The sequence below is a fragment of the Acipenser ruthenus genome, chromosome 6 (genome assembly GCF_902713425.1).
Source record: "Acipenser ruthenus chromosome 6, fAciRut3.2 maternal haplotype, whole genome shotgun sequence".
Classification (NCBI taxonomy): Eukaryota; Metazoa; Chordata; class Actinopteri; order Acipenseriformes; family Acipenseridae; genus Acipenser; species Acipenser ruthenus.
In genome coordinates, this window is record NC_081194.1 from 58210122 (window position 1) to 58224465 (window position 14344).

Genomic DNA, 14344 nt, shown 5'->3' on the forward strand with positions numbered 1-14344 from the left:
TTGATTCAATATCGATCACGTGTTAAACAAGTCAAAACAAATATTGCACAGTTCGCAGGAGATCAGTACCCCTGTCATAGATGAGAAGAGGACTTGCATAAACACAACTAGTAATGAACCTAGTGATCCTTGTGAACCCAGTCAGATGAACCAGCGTAAGAGAGAAAAGAACCTCAACGGGCACAAGCCTGGAGTTAAATGGCCAAGAGCTTCAGAAAACAGCATGGGGCACAGTAAACACGGATCTCTGTTTTGCATTGGAAAACTTAGGTGGAACAGTTGAAAAGAAGCTGGATTAATTTGGGGATACCATCTGCGCATATGGAAGTGTGGCAATGTGCCCCGTCCCTGTGTGCATTTGTGTGATGCGTGCGTATGTTAAATGTTGGTGTGTAGTCATTGGTACACGGGATATAAACGGGTCTGTGTTTCACGTGTGTTTAAAAAGTGTAGATTTGTATTTAGGCACGAGGAGAGCACAAATCACTTCACGTGCTGGTTAAATGTAATATGTGAGCACGGGGTTGCACAGAATTAATTCACGTGCTGGGATTCAAGTGAATAATTAATTAGTAATTGAATCCCAGCACAATAGTATATATAGACGCACATTTCTTGCAGTCGGGGTTAGGTGTTCGGTGAGTGGAGAACGAGTGTGGAGAACGAGAAATTAAATAATAAGAAAGAACGTAAATATAAAAGTGAATAACTGCCTCACTCACCGTGTTTCGTTTGTCTGTCTGTGCACTGTCTGTTTACTGTGTAGTCCGTTTTGTTTGTCTTTTTATTTTGGCGTGTAGTGCCGTGTCCAGCGTTTTTGTGTTTCAAACCTTTTATTTTCTGTGCTGTTTTATTAAATGCTGAGCGAAACCATTCGCTCAGCTCCACCAAACTCCAAGACTCTGTCGTTTGTGTTCCTGTTTCTGGTCTGACGCCACCCACTCCGGCCGTCTTTGTGACACGTGGTGTCTTCGTGGGATAGCCGCGCCTCCAAGCGTCAGACCAGGAGGGGTCTGGATTAAAAAAAAAAAATAAATAAATAAAATATAAAGGATTACAAATATTGTTTTTGGGGGAAAAAAAAAAAAAAAAAAAGAAAAAAGTCAATGGCAGAAGACGCCATCAAACTGCGGGGCTGGGTCCTGGAGAATGCTGGGCTGGAGGCCCAGTCTCTGCCCATAGTCGTCCGGGCCCTGTGGATGATGGACAGTGAGAGATGGGAGGCCTATCAGGAGGAACACACCCCAAACACCTTGGAGGAAGGTGTGGAGTCTGTCCTCAGCTACCTGGAGGCAACCATAAATGGAACAGCAGCCCAGGTAGCAGGACCACCAGCAGAGGAGTACCTGCTGTCCCCATCTCCACCAGCAGAGGGTGAGTACCTGCTGTCCCCATCTCCACCAGCAGAGGGTGAGTACCTGCTGTCCCCGTCTCCACCAGCAGAGGAAGAATGCCTGCTGGTTTTGCCTCCACAGCCCAAGCGGGAGGAGCCCGAACGTCCTACGCCTGAGTGGGAGGAGCCCGAACGTCCTACGCCTGAGTGGGAGGAGCCCGAACGTCCTACGCCTGAGTGGGAGGAGCCCGAACGTCCTACGCCTGAGTGGGAGGAGCCCGAACGTCTTACGCCTGAGTGGGGGGAGCCCGAACTTCTTACGCCTGAGTGGGGGGAGCCCGAACGTCCACAGCCCAACAGGGAGGAGTCGGTGCGTCCACAGCCCAACAGGGAGGAGTCGGTGCGTCCACAGCCCAACAGGGAGGAGTCGGGGCGTCCACAGCCCAACAGGGAGGAGTCGGGGCGTCCACAGCCCAACAGGGAGGAGTCGGGGCGTCCACAGCCCAAAAGGGAGGAGTCGGGGCGTCCACAGCCCGAAGAGAGGGAAGTCGGGGCTTCCACAGCCCTAGGACCCAAGCTGCCAGCAGAGGGTGAATACCTGCTGGTCCCACCTCCACCAGCAGAGGGTGAATACCTGCTGGTTCCACCTCCACCGCAGTGGGAGGACTGCTGGCCCCTCCCACCTCCACCAGCAGAGGGTGAATACCTGCTGGTTCCACCACCGCCAGGAGCAGAGGAGCTGGAGCTGCCTCCACCACCGCCAGGAGCAGAGGAGCTGGAGCTGCCTCTGCCTCCACCACCGCCAGGAGCAGAGGAGCTGGAGCTGCCTCTGCCTCCACCACCGCCAGGAGCAGAGGAGCTGGAGCTACCTCTGCCTCCACCACCGCCAGGAGCAGAGGAGCTGGAGCTGCCTCTGCTGCCCGTACCTCCGCAGGGAGTACGGTGGCCGGAGCCCCAGAAAGGGGAGCTGCCGGCCACTAAGAAGGGGGATGAGGTCTGGAGACCACTTTCCCCAGCAGCAGTTTCGCTGCAGGAGTTCTTGTGGCCGGAGCCCCACAGGAGGGAGCTGCCGGCTACGAAGAAGGGGGAGGTCGGGGGACCACCTGCCCCCGCAGCTTTTTCGCTGCAGGACTGGACCGGCATGCTGTCAGCCGTGCCACTACCGGCAGGGGTGCTGACAGCATTGCCAGCATTGGGCCCACTGAAGCCTCCCTTCCCAGCCCGAGACTTTGTCCTGGACTGCTGGATTTTTAAGGGGGGAGGTGGCCGTTGAGGCCATGTGTGCTGCGCACAAGGGGGGGTATATGTGGCAATGTGCCCCGTCCCTGTGTGCATTTGTGTGATGCGTGCGTATGTTAAATGTTGGTGTATAGATTGGTACACGGGATATAAACGGGTCTGTGTTTCACGTGTGTTTAAAAAGTGTAGATTTGTATTTAGGCACGAGGAGAGCACAAATCACTTCACGTGCTGGTTAAATGTAATATGTGAGCACGGGGTTGCACAGAATTAATTCACGTGCTGGGATTCAAGTGAATAATTAATTAGTAATTGAATCCCAGCACAATAGTATATATAGACGCACATTTCTTGCAGTCGGGGTTAGGTGTTCGGTGAGTGGAGAACGAGTGTGGAGAAGGAGAAATTAAATAATAAGAAAGAACGTAAATATAAAAGTGAATAACTGCCTCACTCACCGTGTTTCATTTGTCTGTCTGTGCACTGTGTTTACTGTGTAGTCCGTTTTGTTTGTCTTTTTATTTTGGCGTGTAGTGCCGTGTCCAGCGTTTTTGTGTTTCAAACCTTTTATTTTCTGTGCTGTTTTATTAAATGCTGAGCGAAACCATTCGCTCAGCTCCACCAAACTCCAAGACTCTGTCGTTTGTGTTCCTGTTTCTGGTCTGACGCCACCCACTCCGGCCGTCTTTGTGACAGGAAGCGAGAGATTTGGAGTTGAAAAAAGAAATTAGAAAGTACAAACTACTCCTATAAAGTCTAGACAGCAGCAGGAGATTGAGCGCTTAGTTAGAGAAAGGAGGCAGCTGAGGAAGCAATGGAGAAGAGCAGAACAAAGTCAGAAGGAGGCACTCAATCTATTACAAAGGATCATAAAAGATAAGCTTGCAACAAATGTGCAGAGTTGAGCGCCTACAGAAACGCTAAACATTCTACGAGTAATCGGTCAGTTTCACCCTATTTCCCTGTTAAATGTTGTTCAGAGATTGTCAGCTTACCTACTGAAGAGCTGCTTCATGGACACTTCAGTAAAAGTCAGTATTTCAGGTTTCCCAGGATGCTTAGAGCACATCAATGTGAACTGGCAGCAAATTCTGTGTGATCCAGTGGTTAAAGAAACGGGCTTGTAACCTGGAGGTCCCCAGTTCAAATCCCACCTCAGCCACTGACTCATTGTGTCCCTGAGCAAGTCACTTACCTCCTTGTGCTCTGTCTTTCGGGAGAGACGTAGTTGTAAGTGACTCTGCAGCTGATGCATAGTTCACACACCCTAGTCTCTGTAAGTCGCCTTGGATAAAGGCATCTGCTAAATAAACAAATAATAATAATAATAATAATAATAATAATAATAATAATAATAATAATTCAAACAGCAGGATCAGTTTCCTCATCAGGTCAACGGAGGATCCATGGTGTCCTTTGTGTTTATCGGCAGCTACATTAAGACACATTTTGACAGGATGTAAGGTGGGTCTTAGCAAAGCATGGTTTACTTGGCGTCATGACCGGGTGCTGCGATGTTTGGTTAGCATCAGAAGACAAGCGCAGCATGAACAACAGGTTGCCACCAATATATGACACACAAAAAAACATTCCTCCGTATTCCAACTGGAAGCTGCTAGAGACTGTAAAATGCTGGCAGATGTTGGACAACAGCTTATTTTCCCACCTGAGATTGCCACCACTAAACTTCAACATGATATTGTCTTGTGGTCTGGATCAGCACGCCTTGTTCACCTGGTAGTTAACAGTGCCATGGGAGGATGCTGTGGATGAGGCGTACGAAAGGAAGAAACTTTGGTACGCTCATATTGCTGCTGAAGCGGAACAGAGAGGATGGAGTCCAGGTTTACCCAGTGGAGGGGAGTTGTCGAGGATTTGTAGTACACTCCACAACCCGGTTTCTCACAGACATCAGATTCAGTGGTCAAGAGTTGCGATGCATAGTGAAGAACTTATTTAAAGTAAGAAAGCAGGAGCAGCAACTGGCTCAGGGCGAGATGAAAAGATTCTGGTTGGGGACCTCAAGCACAGTAGAAATAAAAAAAAAGTTGATGTAAAGGAAGGTAAGTAAACTGGGCTTAGCTGAGTGGGGTACGGAGGGGGGGGTGATGCTGGGACACCAGAATCACTGTCAAGCCCTCTTAAGGTGTTTTGGGCTAGTCGACAAAACACCAAGGATGATAATTCAAAAACAAATGTTTTGACAAGCAGTCTTTTTCAATGTTTTTGAAAATGTATTAAGTGGACGATGTAGATATTAGCCTTGTAGAGGTGTGATTGGTGTTAGATTCAGGAAAAGATAAAACAGAACAGGTAAGGAGTTAAATATGTGCAAAGAATAAACACACACACATTCCTCTTAATAGGGCCATTAAGAGATCCTCAAGTCCACATCACAGTGATATTGTCATTGAATTACTAGGTTTCTTTTAGTATTTCTAAATGTACCACTATTGAGTGTTTAATAGTTACAGTACATCGGCATTCCTGGGTTAATGTACAATAAAAGCACTCCACTCTCAGCTCACCCTGACTCTTTTAGACAAAAATAAACTGGACAAAAAACAGATACAGTTCACCGTGTACAAGAGAGGGTGAAGCTCTGGTCTCCTGCCTCCCTCCATCTCTCCCTGTCTCCTTGTCTCCCTCCTCTGCTGTCCCCTGATCCCTTTCAGCTGTCCCCCTGGCACTGGCCCAGCCCGGACCAGACTCATAGTCAGAGTTCACGTCCGCACGTCTCCATAGCAGGAACAGAACAAATTCCACAGTTTTCCGGTTACAGCAAAGTGCTAACTGCTAAAAATATCAATTTCGGCTTTAGCCAGTTTTTTTTTTTTTTTTTTTTTTTGGTAACATTCTTGGCAACTATAAGGAATGAAAAAAGAAGGAGATAAAAATGAGATGTGAGAGAGAGAGAGAGAGAGAGAGAGAGAGAGAGAGAGAGAGAGAGAGAGAGAGAGAGAGAGAGAGAGAGGAGAGAGAGAGAGAGCATGTGGTACTGTAAAAACAATAAAAAAAAAAAAAAAAGTGGAATTGTCCAGAAAGGTCATACTGAGGTAGTATGAAACTCATCTCCTTATTAGGTATCATTCTGTGCAGTGCCATACACAGCAATCAGTGCCTGGTGTAGAGCGCAGAGCACCTGCAGACCAACAGGGTTACTGTCACTTTATTACACGTAACATGTAATCACACAAACAGGCGCATGGGCTTATATATTTAGGTACATGTTGTTTTCTGTTACAGTGCAATTCATCTTTTAGTTACGTACACAGTTTAAGCCCATGCGCGTGTCTCCGAGTACAAGACCCCCCTGGTTGAAGATGAGTGTAAATGCAAGGCGTGGGGGGCAAAAGGTCTATAAACCTGCATCACTTTACATCAGCATGGTAAGCTGTGTTAGTGAAATTGATAATTAAAGCCTTGTAGGTGGACTGCTGATAGATTTTCTTTTCTGTTCTTTGTATTATCTTAACTCACCGCCACAAAACACTTGCATGCGCTCATTTGTGTGGTTATACAGTACCATTTACAGGGGCTGGTAAAAAAACACTCTAAACATCAGCCGTAACACTGTCAATAGGGCGCAGACCCACAACGGGCAGTCAGAGTCAACGATGCAGACGAGGTGTGTAGGGAATTCTGTTTGACTCCTGTTAGCAGAAAGTTTCCACTCTTTGTTGGAGGCCCGCAGCGGGGGCTGCATTGGCCTTTGCGCTCCTGCTGGGTTAGGACGATAAATTAGCTGGGGTTCACCTCATCACTGTGCTTCAGACAGCGACCCCTAGTACTCAGGTGCCTCATGTCCAGGCAGAGCCTTTGCTCTGTTTTTTAAAAATAATGCACGGAACGGAGGCAATCCGTCAATCTTCAGGCCTCCTGATAGTTAAATGGGCTGAATTTGAATCAGGCCTTTCAAACTGGGTAGAAGAGGTAAAACTGATAAACCAAAAAATAAAACAAATGATTCATATTACAGTCTGCACCACTTTATCGGGACGTCTCGAGAAAAGTAAAAATATCCTGAATAAGCGGCTGTCCCAATTAAATGAGGCATTTGAGACAACCTTAGTCACACTTTTTTGTTTCTAAATAAAAAGAATAAGAATTAAATCACATCACATTATGATTAAATGCTAAATACATTATTTAAAATATCAATTGAGTTTTTTTTTATTCCTATGCAAAATTAAATCGCTGTTTCTTTTACCTCTACATGAAATGAAAAAGAATGAAATCACATCACAAGGCGAGGCACCTGCGATGTTGACATGCCAACTTTCTTTGCAACAGCAGCCTGAGAAACCACAGGAGACTCCAGCTCCTTCAAGAGTTCAATGTGGTTTGCACAAGTCACAGCGTAATCACGTACTCACTGCACTGCGCTACGCGACCTGTCTTATTCTGAAACGCGATCTCCATTCATCATTTGAAAATACTGTATCCCAATTAAACAACATAAATAGCTTTGGGTAGAACTGTCTCCCAGAGTTATATCCCATTTAAGCAGAAATCCCGATTATCAGTATCCCAATTAGGCGGTGCTGACTGTATTATTGGGGTTTTATCTTTATTAATGTTGTTTTTATCCCCTGCAGTGTACAGTGTTTCCCCAATACAACTAAGTTCCCCATGACACATGTGAAGTTACACTCTTCACGCTTCAGCACTGTACCGTGCAACCTTGTCATGTAACATTGCTGCACAGCAGAATTACCTTCATCTAATTTCCAGGTATTAAAGAAGCTCGCTCAGTCTGCCTTTGAACGATGTTGTAAACCATCTATCACTGAAAACAGGATACATCTTGACAGTGCCAAGAGAGCTCTGTCCTGATAATGTACACAGGTACTGCAGGAACGGAAACAGCAGCAGAAAATAATATCCAGAGACCTAGACGAGACAAGACCGGGAGCCAGCCCAGCTCTCACAGCACTTCGCATTTAATCCTCTACTGTCAGCCCTGTACTGTATGTCTAGTTGCCCCTTCCTGCATCAATTGTAATAGTCATTATAAATGACAAATGAGAAATCTACCAATCACCGTTAAGGACTGGTCAAAATACCAGTACATCTTATCATCCTGTGTGCAGCTATACAGGACCATGGAACACACAACATGGTTCTATAATGTAGCTATAGTTCCTGAGTCCAATCTTCATTTTTGTTAAGTCGTGTGCCTCTTATAATAACAGAACTCACCTCACAGTTTGAGCAGTACTCTCTACTGTACTTGTACAGCAGTGTTAGCTTCTTGGCTTGAAAATAACAGTGAAGGTAAAAGTATACGGGGCTCAACTCAAATATGGTGTTATTTTGTATCTTGGGGATTTATGTGTTAGTGTTTATTTATTTATTTATGTTTAATTTAGTAGTCACCAATTGATTTTACCCCGTTTTTCTCCCAATTTGACATATCCAATTGTAGTTTAGGCTCAGCTCACCGCTACTACCCGTGCTGACTCAGGAGCGGCGAACACGAACACGTGCGGTCCTCAGCCGACCGCTTCTTTTCACTCTGCAGGCCCGCCATGCAGCCAACCAAGAGCGACAGCGTCAGGGGACAACGCAGCTCTGGGCAGCTTACAGGCAAGCCTGCAGGCACCCAGCCAGTCTACAGGGGTCACTGGTGTGCGGCGATCCAAGGACACCCTGGCCGACCTAAGCTTTTGTGGATAAGAAAAAAAAAAGTTATAAGAAATAGATGTCTACAATTATTTATTTCAGCATTTTTTTTTGCAAAACTCAAAAAATGCTAATTCAAAAGTATTGATACCCTTTGATGCTATGATAGTATTGTCTACAAGGTGCTACAAATTTCAATATGATAATGTAGAACCTAATTCTAGAAAATGCTGGATTGTAGGTGAACTTCTTAGAGAGTATAAGAGTTAGGCATAGAATGATTGCTGTCATTACCAATAAGTCAATAAGGGAAAAATAAAGAGCTATCTGAAGACCTTAGGCAGAAAATTATGTATTTTCATAAAGCTGGAGAAGGATACAAGAAGATTTCCAAGCATTTGAGTATCCCAATTTCAACTATTGTTTCTATTATCAAGAAATACAAGACTCATGGTACTGTCACAATCTCCCTCGGTCTGGAAGAAAAAAAAGAAAGTTATTTCACCAAGAACAAGTAGTAGAAGGTGGTTAATAACAATCTGAGATTGACTGCCAAAGATATTCAAAGTGAATTGGCTGCAAGTGGGACTGGGGTTTCCATTTCAACCATAGGGCGAGTACTGCATGGTGAAGGAATCAATGGTTGCAGGCCAAGCAAAAAAAACACAGATATGAGTTCTGGTCAAAGGTTTTGTGGAGTGATAAAAAAAAGAAGAGCTATTTGGTCACGCTGATAGTCGGAACATTTGGAGAAAGTCTGTCAAGCATGGAGGTGGTAATATCCTTCTATGGGGCTGTTTTTCCTCTAATGGCACAGGAAATTTAGTTCCAATACATGGTAAAATGTATTCCATAGCATACCAAAAGATACTGGCCAATCATCTGAAACCCTCCGCTACAAAACTTGGTTTAAAGTGCTAGACGTTCCAACACAACAACTAATTGTTTAAAGAGGTTATTATTGCTAAAGGTGCCTCAACTAGCTATTAATTTTGTTTTCCTTGTCAGGGTACAAATACTTTTGAATTAGCATTTTTGGAGTTTTGCTAAATAAATTCTGAAATAAATAATTGTAGACATCCGTTTCTTGTAACTTTTTTTTTCTTCATCCACAAAATCAAAACTTTTGCTGCAAAAGATTTTTCGTATAATAATTTGTTTGAGAAATTATACATTTCTATTGGGGTATGTAAATGTTTGACTACAACTGTACATATAAAACCTGCATTGCTTTCACATGCACCTCCATGGCAGACTAGTTTACAGTTACTGAGGGAAGAGGGAAAACTATTTAAGATGTAATAAAAGCGCTCTAATGCGTTTTGTATGTCATTATGAACAGTTTGCACTGTAAATTACATTGCAGTGATCCGATCGCAGAGGTTAAAGGGGGGGTGGGGAGGGGGGAGCGTAGTGGCAATGTTGTGCGATACACTGTACCTGTCGGTGAGGGAAGATGAGGTTAAAAGCTCTAAAACCACAATACAGACGAGCCCGGCTCTTTTGCACAGTGCCCTGTTAAGTAACAGTTTTCTGCTTTAAAGTTTTTTCTCTCTAACGTCAGACAACTTTGAACCTGCTAGTTACAAGTAAATGCCAGTACTACATTAATGTAAAAAAAAAATTTAAGACAAAAATATACAGGTATGGCAACTTTTTATTCTATACTTCTAATACTACAGAGATGAAAGTGAGAAGTAAAAAAAAAAAAAAAAAAACACACAACACAACAACCCGGAAAAGTGGCAGGAATCTGGGATCCACTGACGCGTTGGATTTTTTGCTCAGGAACACAAATTGAACGAAGTTAAGATTCAGATTACACCTGAAATTAGAATGTATACCAAATAAGTGAACTTCAACTGCTGGTTTCACAAACCCAGAATGCCAGTACTTGAGATTGAACAAAACAGCACCTGCCAAGCAAAATTATGTAACTGTTTTTCAGGATATATATATATATATATATATATATATATATATATATATATATATATATATATAAAATATAAAATCATCATCATCCTTTTTCAATCCGCTGCTGTATGAAGGCCTCCCCAAGATTCTTCCACAAAAGCCTGTCTGCTGTGTTCCTCATCCACGTTCCTAATTTCATCTTGCCATCTTCCTGGAGGTCGTCTTCTTGGTCGCTTTATATCTCTTGGGATCCAGTCCACTATCTCCTTGGTCCATGCCTGGCCCACTGCCATTTCAGTTTATAATAATAACATTGCATACTTTTGTTTGTGCTCTTATCCATTCCTTTCTTTTCCTATCTCTTCTTGTTATTCCCAGCATACATCTTTCCATACTCCGTTGAGTCGTTTGTAATTTTTTAATTGAGGGTCCAGGTTTCGCTTCCTTAAGTTAGCACTGGTAGCACACATTGATCGAAGACTTTCCTCGAGTCATAAGGGTAGTTTCCCCTTTCAGAACCATGCTTAATCGTCCAAAGGCACTCCAGACCATTTTTGCTCTTCTGTTGATTTCGCACATTTGGTTCTCTGTTGCCGAAACTAACTGTCTTAAGTATACATAGTCATTGACTTCTTCAATCTTGATCCCACCGACTTCAATTGCCTGTGGAGTGGTATATTTATTGAACATGGCTTGTTGTCTTTAGGTTCATTTTCAAACCCACTTTGATACTAGCCTTGTGTAATTCTTCTGGGCATGCTGTAAATATGAGGATGTCGTCAGCAAATCGTAGGCGATTCAAGTAGGCTCCATTGATCTTCAGCCCCTTATTTTCCCAATCCAATGTTTTGAAAATGTCTTCTAGTGTGACCGTGAAGAGCTTTGGGGAAATTGTATCTCGTTGACAAACTCCTTTTTTAATCTTGATTTTGTCGCTGTTTTTATGGAGTCTTGCTGTGGATGTTGCATTTTTGTATATGGTGCTGATCAAGTCTCTGAACATTTTGTCAATTCCTTGTTTTTTCAGAGAGCTTAATACAGTTCTTGTGTAAACTGAGTCAAAGGCTTTTTCATAGTCTATGAATCCCAAGCAAAGTGGTAGTTCGTACTCCTTGCTGGTTTGAATCACTTGTCATACAACTTGAAGATGATCCATTGTGCTCAATCCGCTCCTGAATCCAGCTTGCTCATTTGATTGTGCCAAGTCAAATTTATCTTGAAGTCTGTTGGTGAGTACCTTGGTAAAAATGTTGTAGATTATAGGAAGTAAGCTAATAGGTCTGTAGTTCTTGAGGTCTTCTTTATCTCCTTTCTTATGTAAAAGTATCACCGATGCGTTGTTCCAGTCATTTGGCACTTTCTTTTGCTTAATACAATATGTAAAAATATGTGACAGTATTTTTGTCAGTTCTTCACCTCCTTCTTTCACAATGTCAATAGTTATGCCATCTTCTCCGGGTGCCTTTCCTGTCTTCATATGTTTGATAGCATGTTTCACTTCTTCCGGTAGAACGTCTGGAACTTCTTCCTCGGGTTGTGTTTTTTCCGTCTCTTCTTCGTCATCTGCTTCGTTGCTCTTTTCATCTTGATATAATTTTCTGAAAAAGTCTTCAACTCTCTTCAAAATCAATGTGTGGTTGTTGATGACAGTCTTCTTGTTTGATTGCTAAAATCTGTTTTTCCCTGACGATTAGTCTTTGTTTTGCTTTCTTCATGCTTCGGTTGCTTTCAATAGTTTTCTCTACCAACCTACAGGTGAACGACCGTATATCCTCAGTAATGCACTGTTTGTTTCATTTCCCTTCTTTTCTTCATGAGGTCTTTTGTCTCTTGCGTGATCTTCTGGTCGTAGTCTGGAGCATTTCTATGTTGATTGTGTTGGATTTCGTCATCACGAGTTTCGCTCTCTCCAGTGGTATGTTTAGGTGTATTTTGCATCTTACAAGTCTGTGGTCACGTCCTGTGTTAAAATTGTTTAGTACTGAGACATCTTGTACGGTGTACTTCTTGTTGGTGAGAAGGTAGTCAATTAAATTCTTCACTCCATTGGGTCGTCTCCATGTCCATTTCCTGATGGGTTTCTTCTGGAAGGTGTTCATGATGAATAAGTTCTTGTTTTCTGCAAATTCGACTAGTCTGTCGCCCCTCTCGCCATGTCCAAATCTGATGACCAAATTCTCATCTTGCTGCTGGGCTCCTATTTTGGCATTGAAGTCCCCAATGATGATAGTGGCTCTTCCCATTTTCATGTAGTTCTTGTATTTCTTCATAAAAATCTTCGACTTCCGAATAGCTTGTTGTTGGTGCATATACTTGGATGACCTTAAGTTCATACTTCCTTGAAACTTTCACTATCAGTCTTGCGGACCTCTCTGTAAACAATGAATCCAACATCTCCTGTTCGTCCATCTGTAGTGTCTTGGTAGGAGATGTCCACTCGAGTTTTAGTAGTCCTTCGTCTTTTCACCCTACTTCGCTTAGTCCTAAAATGTCCCACTTGATTCTTCCAAGTTCTTCTTCCAACTCTTGAAGTCTTGCTTCACCTGAAAGAGATCTGCAGTTGTACGTGGCCATGGTCAGTGTTCTGTGGCAGCCTAAAATCGTAACCAGGTAATTCTTAGTACCCTCTGCCTTCATGCCTAAACGGCCGCTCCCTTGGTCGGCGGCAATCCAGCCTCCGGGGAATGAGGGCCATGTTTTTGTCTGTGCTTTCATCATGGGGGGGGTTGGCCATAACTCACCACACTGGCCAGGCGGGTTGGTGAGTGCCTCTTCCACTTTAGCGGAGTAGGTTACTCAAGCTTTCACATCATGGTTGAACCTGCCAGAGTCATGGAACCCCGCTGTACTTCGTCTTGAGAACCCGTTGTCACCCTCCTGCCACTTTAAGGCAGTGGAAGTTGGACTTTAGGAGGGATATATATATATATATATATATATATATATATATATATATATATATATATATATATATATATATATATATATATATATAGAACGACTGTAATACTGCACACTGTGATAGGATATTGAATTTGCTATCCAAATACGTGGAAGCCATTGACAGATGTATGGAAGGTCTTGTGGCACAACTGCCATTGCCATCTGTTGGTTATCCTGCATCTCCCACCCTTGCCCCCGTTTCAACAATGTAAGCCCCCCACCCCCCTCTTCCTCAGTGATGGCAGTCTCTCATTCCTCCTCTTCCTCAGTGATGTCAGCTCCCCATCACCCAAAGCAGAGCTAACGTTCAACTGCTGGGAAAAATGTATGGATGACTATGTAACCTATTAAATCGCAGGTTGGTGTATTATATAAAATGTGTACAGTATATTATTAATTTGTTTGGCTGATGCTTTTATCCAAAGCATCTATTTATTATTTATTTATTTTTTTTACATACAAATTGTGGTACCCATTTATACAGTGGGTTTACTGGCACAATCTGCAGTTATGCTCCAGTAGTTAAACAGATGAGTGTTTAATGCATATTACATGTTAGAGGTCAATAAAATTACTGTTCAAATATAACTGGATTGCATTGGGTTTATGTCACACATACATGTCTTACATACATGTCTTATCACATTACTGTCCAATAACATACATAACGTGGCTCTGTACTTCACTCTATCTTGTCAGTATTTACTATTATATGTACATGTATTGTAGTAGGAAATCAGAATATTTTGAGATAGCCAGTAAAAGGCATTATCACCATGTTTAGTTAGGGTCTGAGCTATTTTCACCTTTTTTTTTTTACTGTTACATCTGTGGCTATAACTCTAACTATAAAGGTTACAGGTACATGGTGTACATGAAATGAATGTGCACACACATAGGCTTTCATAAAAAAAAAAAAAGTGAAATAGTCTGAGACTCACACTGTTTAGCACAGATAATAAAAACCACAGAAAACACATTTTAGAAAGTTTATAAAATGTATTTTAGCACAGTCAGCTCAAATCTGACAGTGTACAATGAAACTTCAACATGTAGGGAACATGAAATGTGAACAATGTGAACAAATTGGATAATAAATAAAAGAATAATGGCCATACATACAAAAAACTGAGCAACTGAAAAAAAATGAGAGGCCTGTATTTAAATGGTTTAATTCAGGGCTTCTCACACTCGGTCCTGGGGACCGCCTGTAGCTGCTGGTTTTCATTCCAACCGAGCTCTCAATTACTTAACTACACCATTAATTGAACTAATAATTTGCTTAAA

At 42.8% G+C, this 14344-nt stretch overlaps 1 protein-coding gene across 3 annotated transcripts in view; it reads right to left on the reverse strand.

Annotated features, from left to right (window-relative positions):
• Window positions 1-14344, reverse strand: part of LOC117411330 (lysocardiolipin acyltransferase 1-like) — a 56935-nt gene that overhangs the window by 28198 nt on the left and 14393 nt on the right. The window contains exon 1 of one of the 3 annotated variants that reach the window (XM_059025591.1): window positions 3768-3861. The exons of the other annotated variants lie outside the window; for them this stretch is intronic. Within the exon in view, the coding sequence (XP_058881574.1) occupies window positions 3768-3827 (60 nt within the window). The 5' untranslated portion in view covers window positions 3828-3861. Of the gene's footprint in view, window positions 1-3767; window positions 3862-14344 lie in introns of those variants that run through there. 3 annotated transcript variants of the gene reach the window in all.